At 40.8% G+C, this 20,904-nt stretch overlaps 1 protein-coding gene across 4 annotated transcripts in view; it reads left to right on the forward strand.

Moving 5' to 3' along the window:
• Positions 1–20,904, forward strand: part of zc3h7ba (zinc finger CCCH-type containing 7Ba) — a 41,334-nt gene that overhangs the window by 551 nt on the left and 19,879 nt on the right. The window contains exons 1-12 of one of the 4 annotated variants that reach the window (XM_049476157.1): positions 455–738; positions 4,747–4,842; positions 10,335–10,371; positions 11,891–12,088; positions 14,780–14,938; positions 15,357–15,437; positions 16,215–16,250; positions 16,342–16,378; positions 16,958–17,133; positions 18,237–18,540; positions 18,904–18,974; positions 19,089–19,188. In XM_049476157.1, coding sequence (XP_049332114.1) covers positions 4,784–4,842; positions 10,335–10,371; positions 11,891–12,088; positions 14,780–14,938; positions 15,357–15,437; positions 16,215–16,250; positions 16,342–16,378; positions 16,958–17,133; positions 18,237–18,540; positions 18,904–18,974; positions 19,089–19,188 — 1,258 coding nt within the window. In that variant the 5' untranslated portion in view covers positions 455–738; positions 4,747–4,783. Of the gene's footprint in view, positions 1–454; positions 739–4,746; positions 4,843–10,334; positions 10,372–11,890; positions 12,089–14,779; positions 14,939–15,356; positions 15,438–16,214; positions 16,251–16,341; positions 16,379–16,957; positions 17,134–18,236; positions 18,541–18,903; positions 18,975–19,088; positions 19,189–20,904 lie in introns of those variants that run through there. The other 3 variants (XM_049476154.1, XM_049476155.1, XM_049476156.1) reach the window with 3 other exon arrangements.

Below are 20,904 nucleotides of genomic sequence, written 5' to 3' on the forward strand. Positions count from 1 at the left end.
AAAAATGGAAATTGGTTTTAGCAATTGGAAAAACACCTTAAAAGAAAATAATACATCCTGGTGCCACAGGGATGATTACAGCTCATTGCTAGATATGAGTGTTTATCATTAGCTATTAGCATGTTCACCCTCTAAAACAAAGACTCTGATTCTGCTTCACCATCCTGACTGGGAGTATTGCAGGGACCTGTTTTAGAGAGGCCATATGATTCTTTAACATGAACATAAAAAGTGAGATGAAACATACAATGCAAGGTATAAGAGGTTAAAAGTATAAATGGTTGACTATAGATAGCTGGCTGTTAGTCATTGTTAGGGTGTTAGAGCACACATAACCAGAGTTAAGTGCCTTGCTTAGGGGCCCAACAGCATCTAACAGTCGATCTTTACACTTTAAAAATCTTTAAAACATTTAATGATTAAATACATGTTGACATGCACCCTAAGTCTTACACAACCATTATTATACACTCACTTCTATTTAAAAGTAAAATAGCTCAAATTAACTTTAGGCCCAGCAGGAATCCCTGCAGCATTCTGCTGCCCCCGGAACCGGGCGGGCTTTAGGACCGGGCAGCCGCGACGCTGCGCTCGGAGGATCCACACATGTTCCGCATAGTTAGCCTTAGGACTAAAGCTGAAGAATAAAACTGTGATTTTACAAAGAAATCAGATTTAAACTCCAAAACCAGCCGCTCTGCAGCTCCCTGACTCCGCTGCACGGCTTCTGTAGCGCAGGTGAGTTCAGACTGCCGCTGTTTACCACGGTAGCCCCGCTCCGAGTTACTGTTAGCCCGTTAGCTTAGCCTGGAGTTTACTGTTTTCTGCTTTACTTTAAGTCTATACCCTACTCTCTTTACCCAACTCTCTATACTCGACACTCTATACCCTACACTCTAATCATATACCTTACACTATATACACTGTATGTCCTTTGCTATAACAGTTAAAGTGTAGCGTATAGAGTATACAATTTTTTTTCAATTCAACAGTGCTTTATTGGCATGAATGTAAAAGTCAACACTATTGCCAAAGCATAAAACAGAAAACAAACAATAATAATAATAATTAATAACAAATAATTAAAAGAAAGATTACATATATACAATTACACCAACAGAAATGATTATTTACAGGATTAACACTTATAATTATTATTAATGATCATTCAAATAGAAGGAAATAAGAGTGTGGAGACTTTATAAATGTGTAATAATATCAATGAATCAGTAATATTAGAAATGAGTTATAATAATTTATATTGTGTGGTTTTGTCCACACTGGTTGTCCCTCAGGTTGTGACAGTCTGTAACATATCGAGCTGCCTGAGTGATCAGCTCTCTCTTCTCTCCCAGTATATACTGGAGTTTCTCAGAGTCTGAGCAGAGCTGGAACTCAGGGCAGACTCTGCTCGTTCTCTGGTAGAACCGGGTTCTCACAGACTCATATCTAGAACATTCTGTGAGGAAATGCAGCTCTGTCTCCACCACTGCGAGATCACAGTGAGAGCACAGCCTGGCCTCTCTGGGAGCCCAGCTCTGTCTGTGACGCCCAGTTTCTACAGCCAGACTGTGCTCACTGAGTCTGTATCTGGTGAGGATCTTCCTCAGTGACCTCTCTCTGAGAACTGTGAGGTATGGGGCCAGTGTGTAATCACGATTGAGGGCTGTGTAGCATTGCAGTTTGGATTGTTGTTGTGTAGTGTGGGTCCAGTGTGTGAGGTAGTGTTGTTGTTGTTGGGTTGTGATTTGGTTGGGTCTGATGGTCTGAGTGAGTGTGTGGTGAGGATATCTGTTGTCAGTAATGTTGTTGGGTTTTAGGTCACTGAGGTTGAGGACCAGCTGGCTGAGGGGACTCCGCTCAATGTTGAGCTCCTGTTCGGACAGTGCTTGGTAGTGCAGTGACTGGGGGTCACTGGATTTTATGTGCTTCCAGAATTTTAGAGCTCGTTTCTGTATGGTGATGAGGAGGGGGTACTGACCTAGCTCAGCCCTGCAGCCGTTATTGGGGGTCTTTCTCTGCACGTGCAGGATGCTCTTACAAAATTCTGTGTGCAGAATTTCAACCGGATGTTTGTCCCAACTGGTGAAGTCGTTTTGTGCCAGGGGTCCCCACACCTCACTGCCATACAGGGCTATTGGTTCTATAACAGATTTAAAAAGTTTGATCCATATTGTAATGGGTATTTCAAAGTTTATTGATTTTCTGATTGCAAATAGAGCTCTCCTCGCCTTCTCTCTGAGTTCCTTCACAGCCAAGATAAAGCTTCCTGTGGAGCTGATGGTTATCCCCAGATAGGTGTATGATTTAGTGTGTTGGATGTTGGTGTTGTTAATTGTAAAAGTGTGATTCCGTTGGTTTTTAGATCTTCTCTGAAAGGTCATTATTTTCGTTTTTTGATGATTGACTTCTAGAGCCCAGTTTTGACAGAAATTCTCCAGAACTTTTAAGCTTTCTTGCAGACCCTCTCTGGTGGGTGACAGCAAGACGAGGTCGTCTGCATATAGAAGGCACTTGATTTTGGCATTCCCCAAAGTGAGGCTGGGTATTGAGTCACACTGCTCTAATGTTTCAGCCAGTTCATTAATGTAAATATTAAAGAGTGTGGGGCTGAGGCTGCAGCCCTGTCGTACTCCTCTTGACTGTGGAAAAAACTCTGTCCTTTGTGTTCCAATTTTCACTGCACAATTACTGTGAGAATACATTGATTTAATAATGTCATACACTTTCCCTCCCACACCACTTTCTATAAGTTTAAAGAATAACCCTGTGTGCCAAATGGAATCAAACGCTTTTTGGAAATCTACAAAACATGCGAAGATTGTGTCTTTGTTCTGGTTTACATATTTATCAATGAGCGTGTGGAGGGTGAAAATGTGGTCGGACGTTCGGTGGTTTGGTAAGAAGCCGATCTGAGTTCTGCTAAGGATGTTATGGTCAGTGAGGTAGTCTGTGAGTCGAGTATTGAGAATGCTACAGAAGACCTTACCCAGGTTGCTGTTCACACAGATTCCTCTGTAGTTATTTGGATCATATTTATCACCAGATTTGAATATGGGGGTGATGAGACCTTGGTTCCAGACAGAAGGGAAATGTCCTGTATTTAGAATAAGATTGAAGAGTTTTAGAATGGCCAATTTAAATTTAGGATCTGTGTTCATAAGCATTTCGTTTAAGATGCCGTCTGTACATATATATATATATATATATATATATATATATATATGTACATATATATAGGTAAATTATGAAACTGAGTACATAAACATTATATATATACATATATATATATACATATACACACACATACATACACATACACATATATATATATATACATACATACACACACATACATACATACATATACACACACACATATGAATACACATACATACATACATACACACATACACATACATACACACATACATACACATACACACACACATAAGTATGCAAAAACATGTACTCACTAATACATTTTTTTTTCTTTCTTTTTTTTTACATTTGTGTATCTAAGTTACCATACACTTTAATTCTATACTCTACACTATACTAATTAGGGTAATTAGGGTATACCCTACATTTTTACTCTATACCCTACATTCTTTTCCATACACTTTAACTTTATACCCTACAGTTAACTCTATATCTCACACGTTAACTGTATATCCTACTCTTTAACTCTGTAACCTACAGTCAACTCCATATTATACACTGTAATTCTATACCATACACTCTAACTCTATACACAATACAATAAAATGTATACAATAAATCCTCTACACGTTTTCATCAAAGGTGGCAGATTAGACAATATCAAAATATTGTATCCCTTTAAAAAAATAATAATAAACTATTCAAAATATTGTCCAAAAACAAAACCGTGCAGAACATTTTTTATTTATTATTAAACACTGAATTAAATTTTAGCACAAGAACAAAATATCTAAACAGTACAGAAATCTTACTGTGATTACCCTTTTTTTCTCTAAATTCTGTTGTGTAAATTACATTGCAGTGCAGTCAGAGACAATAATGGTTCTTAATTTTACATTACCTTAATGTACTGCTCCTGCCACTGTACAGTAAAAACTGTAACATGCTTGTGAGACACTAATAATGTTGTTGTGGAACAGTTAATATCAGTCCATGGCCATATTTTTTCTTAGAGCCAGACTTTATGTAGAAGCATTTGTTCACTGCCTATCTAATTATTTTTGACAAATACTTTTCAGGTTTCAAGTATGCAACAACCAGAATTAGTTGACAAACATGTTCAGCCGCATAAGTAAAAAGAATGAGTTATAAAAGAAATCAATAATATTATAAATAATAATTTAAACAACATTGTGGTTTGGGGGTGTGTCTGCTAGGATATTAAAATGTTTAGAGTTCAGTATTTTCTAATAGCTTTTAAATAGTTTAACAGACCTATAGTCTATTTAATGTGAATTATTAAAAACCTGAGAAAAAACAAAACAAAATTCTTCTACCAGTTCTTTTCATTTTGTTTCGTTTGGGTTTCTGCCAACAATTTTTATTTTGGTTCATCTCCTGGAAAAAAAGTGAAATACTGAAATAGCCCAAAAATACTGACTTGTATGAGTACTTGTTCAGAGTACTAGATCTTGCTTGTTCACTACTAACAAATAGTGAACAATCACTGACTTACAGCATGAACAGGTATCTGGGAGAAAGTATTTGTTCAGTGTTTAAGAGAAATCATTGTTTTGTTCTCAGGTTCTTGAAGGAACCGGCCCCTGCCTGATGAGCTGCCATGAACCCGGACAGACAGAAGCGTAAGGAGGAGATCCAGAGAGCACTGGCTTTCATCCAGTAAGAGAAGCATCTTCACTGTCTGTTTAGTACTGTGTGTGTTCAATGGTGTGTTTACAGTAGCATGTGTGTACAGTGCCGTGTGTGTGTGTATGTACAGTGGTGTATGTGTGTAGTTATTTTTTTTAAGTTCTTAAATATGTCAAAGTAAACTCAAAAGTAACAAAGTCTAATTCCAAGATGCAGGTTTGTTTTTATTGGAGGTGGATCCCTGACAAAGTACAGGCAGGTCACACACCCAAAGAATACAGGATTTTACAGTAATATTTATACAGTGCAAAGAGGAGTGGAGTCATTTGACCCTTCTTTTTAATTATTCATATACAAACTGACTGTCTTAAACTTTTACAATGTAACTTTTTAAGTAACTGGACACCATAATGTTAATGAAGCTCATGCTTGTTTAAATAAAGGAGGTTTTTGAGACCAAAGTTTACCCATAATGCTTGTTGTCTGCTGACCAACCACTCATAAATCTTGTTCCCTCCTGTACTGCTTGAGACTGATACCTCCCGCCTCAGTCTTTTGGCTTTCCTCCCAGAAAAGATGCCACCTGCGACTTTATCTCGGCTGAAGGAGCTGTTTCAGCTTTCAGCCTCTTGTTCACAAAAACTTTTAATCTGTATACTTTGTTTATTAGAAAGGCTCCATTATATTTACTTAATAATAATAATCTCCTGTTATAGTTTATTAATAATAAGAACAGTTGAAAATGTTCTCAGTACAGTGGCGTGTACACGTGTACAGTGGTGCGCGTGATGTGTACAGTGGTGCGTGTGTGTGTACAGTGGTGCGCGTGTGTGTACAGTGGCGTGTGTGTACAGTGGCGTGGGTGTGTGCACACACTTGTGTACAGTGATGCGTATGTACAATTGCGTATATTTGTGTGTACAGTGGCGTATGGGTGTACAGTAATGTGTGTGTGTGTGTGTACATACAGTGGATTATGTGTGTCTACAGCAGTGTGTATGTACAGTAGAGTATTTTTAGTGTATTGTGTGTATTGTGGCATGTATATGTGTGTGTACAGTGGCGTATGGGTTAGGGCTGCCACTATTAGTCGACTAGTCACGATTATGTCGACTATTAAAATAGTCGACGACTAATTTAATAGTCGATTAGTCGTTTTTTTTTTTTTTTCTTTGTTTTTCTCTCCAAACTGCTGCGACTGCCTTTCTGTCCTGGACGCACATGCGCAGTAGTGGAAACCGGGGTAGGTAGTGGACGACATCTCAGGACATTATACAGACAGGCTCTGGTTTCATGGCTACCCCGCTACAGAACTCAAAAGTGTGGGATCACCAAGAAAATAAAAGTGAAACGCGTGCAATGCAATATCTGCAATGAAGAACTTGCCTTCCTCGGCAGCACAACCGCGATGCACGAGCACCTGAAAAGGAGGCATGTTGTGGCTGATTAAATGACGAAGAAGCTAAATTGCTATTTAGCTGCTAAAATTAGCGTAAACAGAGCGTTAACTTAGTACTTAACTTACTCATCTTGATAGCTTTAAAACAGAGGTCACTAATAGGCGGACCGCGATCCGGATCCGGACCCAGACGTTGTCACAAATGCTGTCCCAAACCGATAAACTACAGAGAAGGATTTCATTCTGACAGTGGCTTCTGTTTTCAGTGCTTTTCGGTGCAGTAAACTCACAGATCAGTCATGTGTGGTGTAAAATCACCAAACGCTCTCCTCTGCCAATCAGATCTGTGCAGACCGCTGCCCTGTGTACGGTAATGTACACAATATCTGGACAGAGAGGCATTTTTTATTAATATACTTTTTTTTCATAATAGTTCAAACAACCTCACGGTTGAGATGTTTCATAAATGCCAGTGCCTTATCCTTATTTTACACAGTTGTTTACACTTTATGCTAAACAGTAAAATAATTGTCTGTTACAACAAGCTGCATATTTCATTAAAGGTTTAATGAACTATGATTTTAATTGTTTTTATGTTTAGTTAGCATATAGCTGAAATCTAATGTTGGTTGTATAATAGCAGCTGCATTCTATTGTGATAAACTGTGTTTTATATTCAATTAACGTATGATCCGATTAGTCGACTAATCATAAAAAATAATCGGTGATTAGTCAACTATAAAAATAATCGTTTGTGGCAGCCCTAGTATGGGTGTACAGTACTGTGCGTGTGTGTGTGTGCATACATACAGTGGCATATGTGTGTATACAGCGACGTGTTTGTACAATAGAATATTGTATAGACTACCATGTGTGTATTGTGACGTGTGTGTGTGTGTGTACAGTATACTGTCGTTTAGAGCAGTATGTGTGCACTGTTGCCTGTGTGGGTGCAGTAGTGCCATTCTGGCCAGCTTCTGTTTACTTCCCTGCCCTTTCTCTCTGTTGCACTCGACGTGACCGTCCACTTTCGTTTTTCCGCTCGCTCTTGGGCTCCCTATCTCCGTATAAGGGCGTTTTGCTGGCCGCTTCCCTATTCATTGTAGTGTATAGTAGCAGATGTAGGGTAGCATGTACACACAGTAGTGGATGTAGAGTAATGTGTGTGCACAGTCAAGTGTGTAGTAGTGGATGTAGAGTAGCATGTATACACAGTAGCAGATGTAGAGTAGTGTGTGTGCACAGTCAAGTGTGTAGTAGTGGATGTAGAGTAGCATGTATACACAGTAGCAGATGTAGAGTAGTGTGTGTGCACAGTCAAGTGTGTAGTAGTGGATGTAGAGTAGCATGTACACACAGTAGTGGATGTAGAGTAGTGTGTGTGCACAGTCAAGTGTGTAGTAGTGGATGTAGAGTAGCATGTATACACAGTAGTGGATGTAGAGTAGTGTGTGTGCACAGTCAAGTGTGTAGTAGTGGATGTAGAGTAGCATGTACACACAGTAGTGGATGTAGAGTAGTGTGTGTGCACAGTCAAGTGTGTAGTAGTGGATGTAGAGTAGCATGTATACACAGTAGCAGATGTAGAGTAGTGTGTGTGCACAGTCAAGTGTGTAGTAGTGGATGTAGAGTAGCATGTACACACAGTAGTGGATGTAGAGTAGTGTGTGTGCACAGTCAAGTGTGTAGAAGTGGATGTAGAGTAGCATGTACACACAGTAGTGGATGTAGAGTAGTGTGTGTGCACAGTCGTGTGGGTAGTAGTGGATGTAGAGTAGCATGTACGCACAGTAGGGGATGTAGAGTAGCATGTATACACAGTAGCAGATGTAGAGTAGTGTGTGTGCACAGTCAAGTGTGTAGTAGTGGATGTAGAGTAGCATGTACACACAGTATTGGATGTAGAGTAGTGTGTGTGCACAGTCAAGTGTGTAGTAGTGGATGTAGAGTAGCATGTATACACAGTAGCAGATGTAGAGTAGTGTGTGTGCACAGTCAAGTGTGTAGTAGTGGATGTAGAGTAGCATGTATACACAGTAGCAGATGTAGAGTAGCATGTGTGCACAGTCAAGTGTGTAGTAGTGGATGTAGAGTAGCATGTATACACAGTAGCAGATGTAGAGTAGTGTGTGTGCACAGTCAAGTGTGTAGTAGTGGATGTAGAGTAGCATGTATACACAGTAGCAGATGTTGAGTAGCGTGTGTGCACAGTCAAGTGTGTAGTAGTGGATGTAGAGTAGCATGTACACACAGTAGTGTATGTAGAGTAGTGTGTGTGCACAGTCGTGTGGGTAGTAGTGGATGTAGAGTAGCATGTACACACAGTAGTGGATGTAGAGTAGCATGTACACACAGTAGCGGATGTAGAGTAGCATGTACACACAGTAGTGGATGTAGAGTAGCATGTACACACAGTAGCAGATGTACAGTAGTGTGTGTGCACAGTCGTGTGTAGTAGTGCATGTAAAGTAGCATGTACACACAGTAGCAAATGTAGAGTAGCGTGTTTACACACTCGTGTGTAGTAGTGGATGTAGAGTAGCATGTATACACAGTAGTGGATGTAGAGTAGCATGTACACACAGTAGCAAATGTAGAGTAGCGTGTGTGCACAGTTGTGTGTAGTAGTGGATGTAGAGTAGTGTGTGTGCATGCAGTAGTGTGTGTAGTAGTGGACGTAGAGTAGTGTGTGCCTTAGAGGATCTAGAGTAGTGTCTGTGCACGTGTGCAGTCACAGATGTAGAGTGTGCATAGTCATGTGTGTAGAAGCAGATATAGAGTAGCGTGGATGTAGAGTAGCGTGTGTGCATGCAGTAGTGTGTGTAGTAGTGGACGTAGAGTAGTGTGTGCCTTAGAGGATCTAGAGTAGTGTCTGTGCACGTGTGCAGTCACAGATGTAGAGTGTGCATAGTCATGTGTGTAGAAGCAGATATAGAGTAGCGTGGATGTAGAGTAGCGTGGATGTAGAGTAGCGTGTGTGCATGCAGTAGTGTGTGTAGTAGTGGACGTAGAGTAGTGTGTGCCTTAGAGGATGTAGAGTAGTGTCTGTGCACGTGTGCAGTCACAGATGTAGAGTGTGCATAGTCATGTGTGTAGAAGCAGATACAGAGTAGCGTGTTTGCACAGTAGTGTGCAGTAGCGGATGTAGAGTAGTGTGTGCATGCAGTAGCAGAAGTACAGTTGTGTGTGTGCACATTTGCGCAGATATAGAGTAGCATGTGTGCACAGTAGTGCACTTATGCAGTAGCAGATGTAAAGTTGTGCGTGTGCACATTTGTGCGGATGTAGAGTAGCATGTGTGCACCGACGAATGTGTGTGCAGTAGCAAATTTAGAGTAGCATGTGTGCACAACAGTGCATGAATATAGACTAGCATGTATGTACAATAGTGTGTGGATGTAGAGTAAAGGTGTGCACAGTAGTAAATGTGTGTGAGGTGGATTTAGGGCAGTGAGTGTGCAGTTGCATTGGCATGTAGTTGGCAGTAGTTTGCATGTATGTACAGTTGCAGATGCAGGGTAGTGTGTTGTGCAGTAGTATACATGGGTGTGTAGTTGCACTGGTAGAATAAAATGTGTATGTGCGCAGTTGCAGTAGCATGTGTGTATGTGTGCAGTTTCAACAATGTGAGCATGCACAGTAGCTTGTTTGTACATGCGTAGTTGCAGTAGCATGAGTGTACAATAGTGTGTGCAGTAGTATGTGTGTACATGCACAGTTGTAGTTGCATGAGTGCAGCTGCAGTATTGCATTAGCAGTAACATAGTATGAACAACAGTAACATGCATGTACGGGAGCGTGTGAAGTTGCAGTAGCATTTGTGTGTGTGCCCAATTGCATTAATGCGTGTGCAGTAGCATGTATGTACAGTAGTGTATACATCCGCTGTGTGCGTGTGTGTGCGTGCAGTAGTATGCAGTAGCATGTGTGCATGCGCGGTTACAGTAACATTTGTGCATTTGCGTGTCTACATGTGCAGTACCAAGTGTTTACGTGCACACTTGCAACAGTGTAGTGTGCAGTGTGTGCGCACAGTAGCATGCATTTACAGTAGTGTGTGCATGTTCAGTAGCACGTGTGCAGTTGCAGTAGTATGTTAATCTGCTGTGTTTTGTGTTGTCAGGTCGTCTCTGCCTTTCCCTGACCCAGACGGCTATGAGGTGGGTTTTGTATTTGTGCATATATAAAATATATATAAAAAAAATATATAAACCAGTTTAGGATTTAGTGTGAACTAGATTGTAAGCTAAGGTCTGAATGTGTGCAGCTCTCCCCTCATTTTGCACGCCTTACCCAGTAACTCCATATAATACTTTAAAAATGAAAGTCCTGTGTTTACAAACTACATCATGTACCATTGGGTTTTTTTAAATGCATAGTAGAGCAGAAAAATTATGTTAATTAAAATAAAACTGTTACTAAATGAAATATCTGTTGTTGGTGCACCGTTGGGGTTATTTAGGGGTGTGTTAAAGCACGAGTCCTCCACAGCGGGCAGGGATACTATCCATGATCCATAGTCCATCATAGATAAACTTCTTTTTAAACCAGTTAAGAGCTGTCTGAGATGTTTGTGTTTTCTCAGAGGTCTGTTGAGTGTAAGAAAAGTAGTGAGTAACACATGCTGTCCAGTTCATTTTAAACACCAGTCAACAGTAGATATTGCTCAACAACAGGGCTTTAAAAGTGACCTCAGTTTTAAAAGTTCATGACCTCAATTTACTTTCCATATAAAGAGTAAAATAATCCAACTTCATTAAAATAATCATAAATAGGTCTTATTTACAATAAATATATGTTAGAAATAATAGTAAGTATTAAAAAGTAGGTTGTTTTCTCACAGCTTCTCGCTTGACCTTGAGTGTAGATAAAGTGTTTCAAACATAGCAGAGATAAATTTAGTCTAATATCTTTTTGGAGCAGGATTGCGCTTACTTACCAGTAAAAATGTGACTCCCATCACGCAGTTAGCAGGAACCACAGGTAAATGACTCGTTATTATGAGAAAGTTTACTCAACTAAGCTGATGCAAGGCCAAAATGCCAAAATGTGGATGCTGTCTCGAGTTCTGAAAAAAAAACATAGTCACAACTTACTTCTCCAAAGAGATATTTATTAAAAGTCAGATTATACCGACCGGAAGCATCTTCTCAAAGAGCTCCCCGAAGTAAGGTTTACCCTAAGTTTAAATATCATCTATACAGGGTGTTGGCTACATTTCATTGGTTACACAACAGATAAATGAACAACATTCATTGTTTACAGATTCTAATTCTTACATGTACAGGAAAAGAGTTTCCTTAAGTTTATAAAGAATTCTGAAAGCAAAGTGAGTGTATAAATTGCCCATTAGGAGTAAATGACCTTCTTATATTAGGTTACCCAGATAACGAGGAATGAGGTCTTATCAAACAACCTCTTGTTCTAGAGTAATAAGTCAGAAGAATTAATCAAATAGCCAGAGAATTAAAAAAAAAAGGATACATTGATACAACAGAACAGCCATTATATAGAGAGCACATCTAATCGAATTAAGAGTATGTACATTTAAAATGCACATTTCTATAACTTCAGCTAAGGCTAAGTTTAGGACTGAGAGCAGCATTCGATATAAATGTGGAGCTGAAGGCTGCTGTGTTCACTCTGCCCCTTCCTCTCTCTGTCTCCTCCCCCTCACAGGGCTTCCTGATGCAGCTGGTGTGTAATCTGCTGGACGAGGGGAACGCAGCGTTTCGTGAGGGGGAGTGGATGCTGGCCCGGGGCCACTTCAGCGAGGGCGTCAGTGTAGCGGGCTACGCTCGTGCTGAGGGAGTGCAGGTCCCCGTGGCGCTGCTGGAGAGCCTGTACGTGAACCGGGCTGCAGCGCTTCATAACATGGTGAGTTTCCTCCTACTCTGTTCAGGTAGCTCTGTAAATCAGCGGAGAAGTGTTCCCTTCCTGCCTTCTGCTGAGAGAAGGGTCATGAGTCATTCTTTGGTAGTATTTAGGCTCCACACAGAACCTCTAAACACACAGTTCAGAGCATAGCACAGACACTGCTGGTCGTAGTTTGACCTCAGATCAGCCAAGAAATGTTTGATATGATATTTTCCTTTTTAAATAAATTGTAGGAAGTTGCTAAGCTAGTGTTGCTAACAGACACTGGATTTGAACTGTTATTTCAGTACGTACATGACAAAAACCTACTTTATTTGTAAAATGAAAGTGAAACTTGCACTGAGAAATGCAGTTGGTCTTTAGGTAAACAAACAAATGCTAGGCTCAGCTAACATTACTATCTTAGTCCTGTACAGCTCATATCTATCAGCTAGAAAGCAGCATGTTTGTGAAGAGGAAGTGAACTCTGGGTGATTCTAATTGAGGTTTTATTTAATGTATGCAACATATTGTAAAAATAAACTTTAGTCTGCAATAGTTATCTGAGCACTGGCTCTTTCTCTCACTCCCTGCATTATGTACAGCAGCGCTCTGACACACAGCGCCGCTGCCGCAAATAAACCCTGACATTTAAGTTAATGCTGCATTTTGAAATTAGCAATTGTTCAGCATGAGTTAGGTCTTTTAACTTATCTGAAAGTTAAGTTAATTTTTTTTTGCCATTTCCAAACTAATAATTTTGGTTGCCAAATATTTGTAATCTCCCTAGCTAAAAGGAAAGAAATATGCAGCTGTTATAACTATTATAATGTCTTACTTTGTTCTTTTTGCAAAAATCATAGATAAACTTCTTTTTAAACCAGTTTAGAGCTGTCTGGGATGTTTTTGTTTTCCCAGAGTCCTGTTGAGAGAACGAAAAGTAGTGAGTAACAAATGTAGTCCAGTTCATTTAAAACACCAGTCAGCAGTAGATCATGCTCAACAACAGAGCTTTAAAAGTGACCCAGTTACGGTCAATGACCTCAGTTTACTTAGTTTAAAAAAAATCATAAAATAATTAAAATTTATTTAAAAAATCATAAATAAGACTGAGTTACAATAAATATGAGTTGAAAATAGTAAGTGTAAAAAGAGGGTTGTTTTTCTCACAGCTTCTCTATTGACCTTGAGTGTAGACAGTTCTTGATAAGTTCTCTCAGGAGGAGATTAAAACCGCTGTGTGTCTGAGAAACTGGTTGGAGGGCCTCAGCATTAGACCAGCTGTTTTGGGCTGTAGTCGAATAAACTGACTAGTTTAAGCTGTTCACTGCTAAACCTGCTTATAAGTTTACTGACTTTCCTTGTCTTTTGAGTGATTAGGTCCAAACAGAACTGGGCATTTTTGTATTGAAGAGTTAACCGTTTATATATATCCTTCAATAATGATTACTTAACTTTAGCATCTACAATCACATAATCATTGTGTGAAACATTGTATTTTATACACATTTATATAGAAGATTAACCAATACTCACAATATATATTCTTTACACATATAGTTAAACATTGCTTGATCAGGCATGTAACTAACACAGACTCTATTATATGACAAGCTAACCCACATGATACATAAGGCATTTAACTAACACACAGGATCTATTGTATGGCGTACTAACCACGTGTTACTGACATATTAGCATATAACATATGAAATCTATTGTGTGACTTGTTTAGCTCACGCTTAAGGCATTTTGGTCACTGCATGATCCTAACTAACGGCCATCAATCATCGACTGGTGCACTCTGTGCGTGTAAAGTCCTTCACCTATCAAAGCGGGAGGAGGACACACGCACATGGGGAGGGCGGCGCTGTCCAATTCCTGAAACAATGCCACACTGTCTGGCTGGACACAGTCAAGGCCAAACACTAGTGGTCCGGCCAGACCTGAGAAACTTGAGTACTAACACGTGAAATTATGCATATTAACATGAGCTAATCATTAGCAACGCCTCATCAGCAGATGTCACGTCATTTGGGGTATAAACATGGAGTCAGATCAGAGGGGGGTCAGAACTTTTACTGGGACGGCTGTTAACTGTCTTGTATGTATTGGTTCTCCTGAATTCAGTATTTTGTAATAAATACTTGACTTGCTTTCAACACGTAGGGGAGTTGTACCCCGGATGAGGGGTGGGGGGAAACCCATCTTTCATTTTCTTTTTACAACAGTATAAAGATACAAATGGGTACAAATCTCTTATTCTGATTTATATTATATCTGAATATTCAACATGGCACCTCGTGACAAGAAAAATAGAATTGTTGCCTAGACTATAAGAAGATTGCTAACACTCTAAAACTGAGATACAGCACGACGGCCAAGTTCATAAAGCAGTTTTCCAGGACAGGTTCGACTCAAAACAGGCCCAGGGGTGACCAAAGAAGTAGAGACCACATGTTCAGTGTAATATCCAGGGGTTGTCTTTAAAGAATAGCTGTATGAGGGCTTCCAGCAGTGGAGCAGAGGTTAAAGGTGCGAGGGGTCAGCCTGTCAATGCTACATGTGTGCGTTGTGTGTATAACATGTGTGTGTGTCTATAACACTTGGGTTTCTAACGTGTTTGTGTGTGTCTGTGTGTCTATAACGCTCATGTTTATAACGTGTGTGTGTCTATAACGCTCATGTTTATAACGTGTGTGTGTTCTGCAGGGTGAGTGGGAACTGGGTGTGAGGGACTGTGACGCTGCACTGGGTGTGAGTGCAGGCAGTGGCAGGGCGCTGTACAGGAAGGCGGTGTGTCTAAAGGAGCTCGGCCGGATGAAAGACGCTTACGAGTGCAGCACCCTCTGTCTGCTCTCCTCACCACAGGTAAATACCCTCAGATACACATCAGTTAATAACACATCAATGTCAAAATGTTAATGCTGATATCAGTAAACATCAGTTTATTATTTATCACTGTGCAAGGTAACACTGTGCACTGTTTACAGTTTAATTACTGCTTTTGTGCTCTGTGTAGTATTTCAATTCACCGTGTAAAGCACAATCTGGTTAAAACAACTGTTTATTGCACATGTGCAATATTATCAGTTATTCATTATTTTTAACTGTATCACTGGTCAATATCACTGGTCACAGCTTCTCTTATTTACTTTAATTTTATTTTTCAAGATTTGTGCTTTGTTTTTGTTATACATAGATTTTATATATTGTTTGTTTATTTCCTGACACTTCTGGGTTTGATTCAGTTTAGCTGCTAGAAAACGTTTGCTATCTCTTCTATCAGGATAAGAAAGTGAGTGAACTGGCTCAGGAGCTGGCCGACAAACTGGAACTGAAAAATCGCAATGCGTACGTCGGTCTGCAGGTCAGTATCCTCATAAGATATTTGGTACAGCTGATTTTACTATGTATCTCTAAATGCTAGTCCTAATTAGGGCTGAGTAACTACAAAGTACCAAAGTACTCGTGCTACAAAGTACAGAAAGGTTCTAGTCTTCTAGACCTAAACCACACCACACTATTATTACTGTCCCCTCCCAATAATACAGGGAAATACCAGCATAATAGAAAAATAAATCATGATTTATAATTAATTTTTAAGTGATTGACATTACTAATATAAATATAATTTAAGTTTGCTTAAAAAGAACTGAGAGAGAGAGAGAGAGCGCGAGAACGAGAACACAGTAGGTCATGCTCTCTCTGGGTGGGTTCAGTAGGTGGTATTCTCTCCCCTCATCACTCCCATTGTGATGCTGGTCTGTACAGGCATCTGTTAGCTGATGTATTAAAGCTAGGGATGCTGCACCAGTCCTGTGGAGTAAGTATCATGTAGAGGCTCCTTTTGAAGCTGCTTGAGAGAAGGCCATGAGTGTGTAGAGGTTAGAGGTCTGTGATATGACCCTAAATTAATCTCCCAATATTTCAGATTAAATAGCAAAACAAATACAAAATTTACTGCTTTCAATACAGAATACAACTATTATTATAATTACCATTTCTTATGATGCACCCCTAGTGGAGTTACTACAGGACAGAAAAATCTAAGGAATCTATAATAGAAGATAGGTGTGTGTAGTGTGTGGAGGTTTGAGCAGTTGTGGGCGGGGCTTTGTGATCTTACTCTGCTTCCTGTTGGCAGGCCGGGCTGGGCGACTGCGGGGACAGTCTGGAGCCGGTATGAATTCTTCCAGCTGGTTTTGTGGATATAATATTGCAGTGAATCCCTCATCTTCTCACCCTGTACTCTCTCTCTTCCTCACTCACAGATCTCTAATGGGCTGGACTCACTGTGTGACATTGCAGGTGTGTGTTTATTTTTTTGCTTCTTTGTTAATGGGGACACTTTATGCAAATCTTACTTTTTAGCGCTTTTGTTTGTTCTGAATAATCAGAGCAGAGTAATATGTTCTGAAGTGCCTACCAAGCCAGAAAAGGGAGGTGCAGGTTTTTTATATAAAAAAAATATATAATAATGAATGGGGTGGCCTGTCCTAAATTTATTTTCTAAATTTAAGCTTCTTCTGTAGTAATAAGCCAGTTAAATAACAGTTAAAGTCAGTTAAAATCTTAAGGTCCTTTCACACCACATTCGATTTTTACGGCACGTCAAGTTGGGCTGAAATGGACGGACTGCGGCACTGTGTGTGTTAATCTCAGCCTGATTGATTTTCTGCAGCTGTGGAGTATCTGGATCCATTTACAGACAGTTAGTGTAGGTGTGAAGGTTTCACAATCTAATTTTTACAGCCAAAACATTTGTGTGACATTTGTGATTTGTTTTAGTTGGTTGACAGCACTAGTACTAATAATGATGCATGTGTAAAGGTTTTATGTTGAATGGTACGAGCACAGCTGTAGCACTGATTGAATGCTCTGTCTCAGTGGGCATGCCCGAGTCTGCATCTCCTGTCCTGCCGGCTCCGGTTCCTGTTAGCGATGCCTGTGAGAGCCCTCTGTCGGTATCCATCTCTGAGAGGCTGGAAGACTGTGAGCTGATGGGAGATGAACTGGACTCTCTGCTGGACTCCTGCGTCTCCAGGCAGGAGGAGCTTCCACATGTGAGTGCCGGTTGATGAACAGATGCTGTGTATAGCCTGTAGAGTCTAGATACAGTGGTGTGAGTTGGGTAAAAATCTTTACCCAAAATAAAGTTCATTAACTAAAACAGTTTAGCCACCTGAGGGCTGTTGAAAGTCTTATTCCACTGATGAGGCAATCCTAAACTCTGGGTGACCTGTTTACAGAGAGTCAAGACAGTTATGCATTTTATGTTTTGCTTATACTAATTAGAACTACTGTTAATATTTTCTGTATGCATAGACCTCTGTAACTAATGAGTAAATAAAGGTTGTTGTTTAAGTGTTCCATATTTTTCACACTATAAGGCGCATTTAAAATCCTTTAATTTTCCCAAAAATCAACAGTGACTAAGCAGCAGTAAAACTACTCTGCTAAAGTACAGTGTTAAACAGGAGTTTCAGTTTAGTTCTCCAGCACCGAGACTGTAGTAGTATTAGCTCTTTTGCCATTTAGAGGCCAGTATATCAGACTGTAGCCTGCAGAATAATCATGTTAAAAGAAGCTAGCTGATAGCTCCCTGGGTTACCGGAACACTCAGTGTTTTTCAGTCGGGCTGCCGGTCGACATTTACTAGCGCTAAGCGCTGCTGCTAAAATACTGAAAATCTAAGCTTACTGTAAATGGAAGCACTTTACTCACCCCAGCAGGGCGAGACCTACTTGAATTAGAAGGAAAACAAGCCGACACCCCAGTTCATTACTAGTGTTGCTTAAAATGTGCCTTAGAATCCAGTGCACCTTATGTGAGAAAATAGACGTTCATTAACCATGCACCTTATAATACGATGCCCCTTATAGTCTGTAAAATACTGTAAAATAATAAAAGTTCATGTTGCATAATATGACTATTGTGCATGCACATATTGAGATGTAAAACAATTTATTATTCAGCACTATGTGTAAATAGAATCAAGGTGTTTATTTACAGAATATTGTGTCTAGAGTGAAATCAACTGTCTACGGTGTTATTATTAATAAATATTATTGTTCATTATTCATATACCACCTTCTCTTTATCTCTTTGTCTTTCTCTCTCTCTCTCTCTCTCTCTCTCTCTCTCTCTCTCTCTCTCTCTCTTTCAGACTCCCAGTAAAGGCAGTGTTGTTCCTACTCATGTTCCAATAGTAGATGTGATGGGTTTGGGTGCCCTCCCTGTTCCCTCCCCCCACCTCCCTCCTGCATTTTTCCCGTCTGCGGTCAATCAGCTGAACTCTCTTGACTCCTTCCCCGAACCGAGGCGTGACTCCGCCCCTCCAGTCCGACTCCTGGATGCACTGGATTCCTTTTCCCCAGTGGCGATCTCCTCTCAACTTCCTGCGGCTCAGGGACCCCCTCTAGTGGTGGGAGGAGAGGGGCTGGACTCGCTGTCCGAGTTCAGTCTGCCTGGTGAGTGTCCTGGCAATTTCAGCAAGATAATGCTCACCCACACACTGCAAGGTTTCCCAGTAATGTCTGTGGGTAAATATACTGCAGGATGCCATTAGGAATCCATACGCCTCCATGACCAACCTAGACTAGAGCCTCCTTTAAATTACAGCACAGTTTCCCCGATAAACATATTAATTCATTTACTCTAATACTGTTATCATTCTAATATATCATCATTGCATTCACACAGATTTCTGTACAAACACACACACACAATTAGCACCCTGTTTTAAGGAGCCCATAACTATCCACCCCACAACCATACATTTGTCCTGCCCTGTTAGTAACACCATTTGTAATCTTTCCTCTGTTTCTCTTTAGGTGGTAAGATCTCCCACAGTTTTCTTCCTCCAGTGAAGATCAGAAGCTCATCAGATGGCATCAGCTGTACTGTGAGTCCTGTTTTCTCCTCTGGTTGGGGTCTGCAGCACTGTCTGAGTCTGCTCTTTAAATTATGCTGCTTTTGCATCCGGACAGAGGAGGACTGTGCTTGTGTTTTTTTGCAGAATGGTCAGGTGGCATCCACTCTCTCCCAGCTTTCCAAAAATCCTCTCGATCGCACACATGACTTCGACCAAGCCTGTTCAGCCTGTTTTCTATGCACAGGTAATCCACACACACACACACACACACACACACACATATTCCCAGCACTTCATTATCTATGATGTATGCTTTCATCTGTCATTATGTTATACTTATCCTGACTGTTTACTCAGATTTATTGTGATCATGTTCAATCTGGCTCATTTATCGTATTATTTGCACTGCAAGGCGCACTGGATTATAAAATGCACTCAGTAAATTTCTATTTTTATACACAAGGGGGGTGAGACCTGTAAAGCTAAGCTAAGCAAAACAAAGTTAAGTAAACAAAACTGTAATTCTTAAAAAAAAAAAAAAAATTAATATAAGTCAAACCAGTGCTGGATGTTAATCCAGCACTGTTAAAAAAGCCTTCTCTCAACCCCGCCCAGGTTGACAACTACAGACCGGTCTCACTGCTACCCTTTCTCTCTAAAACACTAGAAAGAGCAGTTCTAAATCAGGTCTCTGGCTTCCTCTCCCAGAATGACCTTCTGGACCAGAACCAATCTGGGTTCAAAAAAGGACATTCTACCGAGACGGCTCTGTTGTCTGTGACTGAAGCGTTGAAAACTGCCAGAGCTGCAGGTCAGTCCTCAGTGCTCATTCTGCTGGACCTCTCGGCCGCATTTGACACAGTCAACCATGACTTCCTCCTAACTATACTCTCAAACATGGGGATCGCAGATAATGTGCTGTCATGGTTCAGATCATACCTCACTGGGCGCTCGTTCAAGGTGTCGTGGCAAGGACAGCTGTCCTCAGCCCGCTCCTTATCCACTGGGGTTCCCCAAGGTTCGGTACTGGGACCCCTTCTCTTCTCCATATACACCACCTCTCTTGGTCAGGTTATCCGCTCACACGGATTTTCCTACCATTGCTTTGCTGATGACACCCAGCTATACCTGTCGTTCTCACCTGAAGATCACTCAATCTCTGCACGGATTTCGCAGTGTCTCTCTGACATATCCTCATGGATGAGGGAGCATCACCTTCTATTAAATCTCTCAAAGACTGAACTTCTGGTTATACCTGCAAAACCTCTCCTTCACGCACCATGTGGCCTCAGTTGCTCGGTCCTGCCGCTTTGCGCTCTATAACATCCGAAAAATTAGACCGTTCCTGACGCAACAGGCCACCCAACTCCTGGTGCAAGCGGTCGTCATCTCACGCCTCGACTACTGCAATGCCCTGCTAACTGGCCTCCCGGCCTGTGTAGTAAAACCACTCCAGATGATCCAGAACGCAGCAGCACGTCTGATCTTCAACCAGCCAAAACGGGTCACCCCGCTGCTCATTGAGCTCCATTGGCTACCAGTTGATGCTCGCATCAAATTCAAAACTCTTACAATCGCCTACAAGGTGATGTCAGAACAGCTCCTTCCTACCTGCACTCGCTCCTGAAGGCTTACTCTACCTCCCGGCCGCTGCGCTCCTCCAGTGAACGTCGCCTCGCTTTGCCAAACATTCACACAAAGCAATCCAGACTGTTCTCATACAGAGTTCCCCAATGGTGGAACAAACTACCTTCCACTACCAGATCAGGAGAATCTCTCGCTATCTTTAATAAACTCCTGAAGACAGAGCTCTTCAAAGAGCACTTACTCTCTTAACACCTCTAACACACTAACTACTTCTAACCTCATTTCCTTCTTCCTCTCCTTCACTCCTCTATCCTATTATCCCCCTTTGTCCTCCTTTTATCACTATCCAAAGATGTTTTTCCTTTAAACTTAT

This window comes from Astyanax mexicanus, chromosome 3 (assembly GCF_023375975.1).
Source record: "Astyanax mexicanus isolate ESR-SI-001 chromosome 3, AstMex3_surface, whole genome shotgun sequence".
Lineage (NCBI taxonomy): Eukaryota > Metazoa > Chordata > Actinopteri > Characiformes > Acestrorhamphidae > Astyanax > Astyanax mexicanus.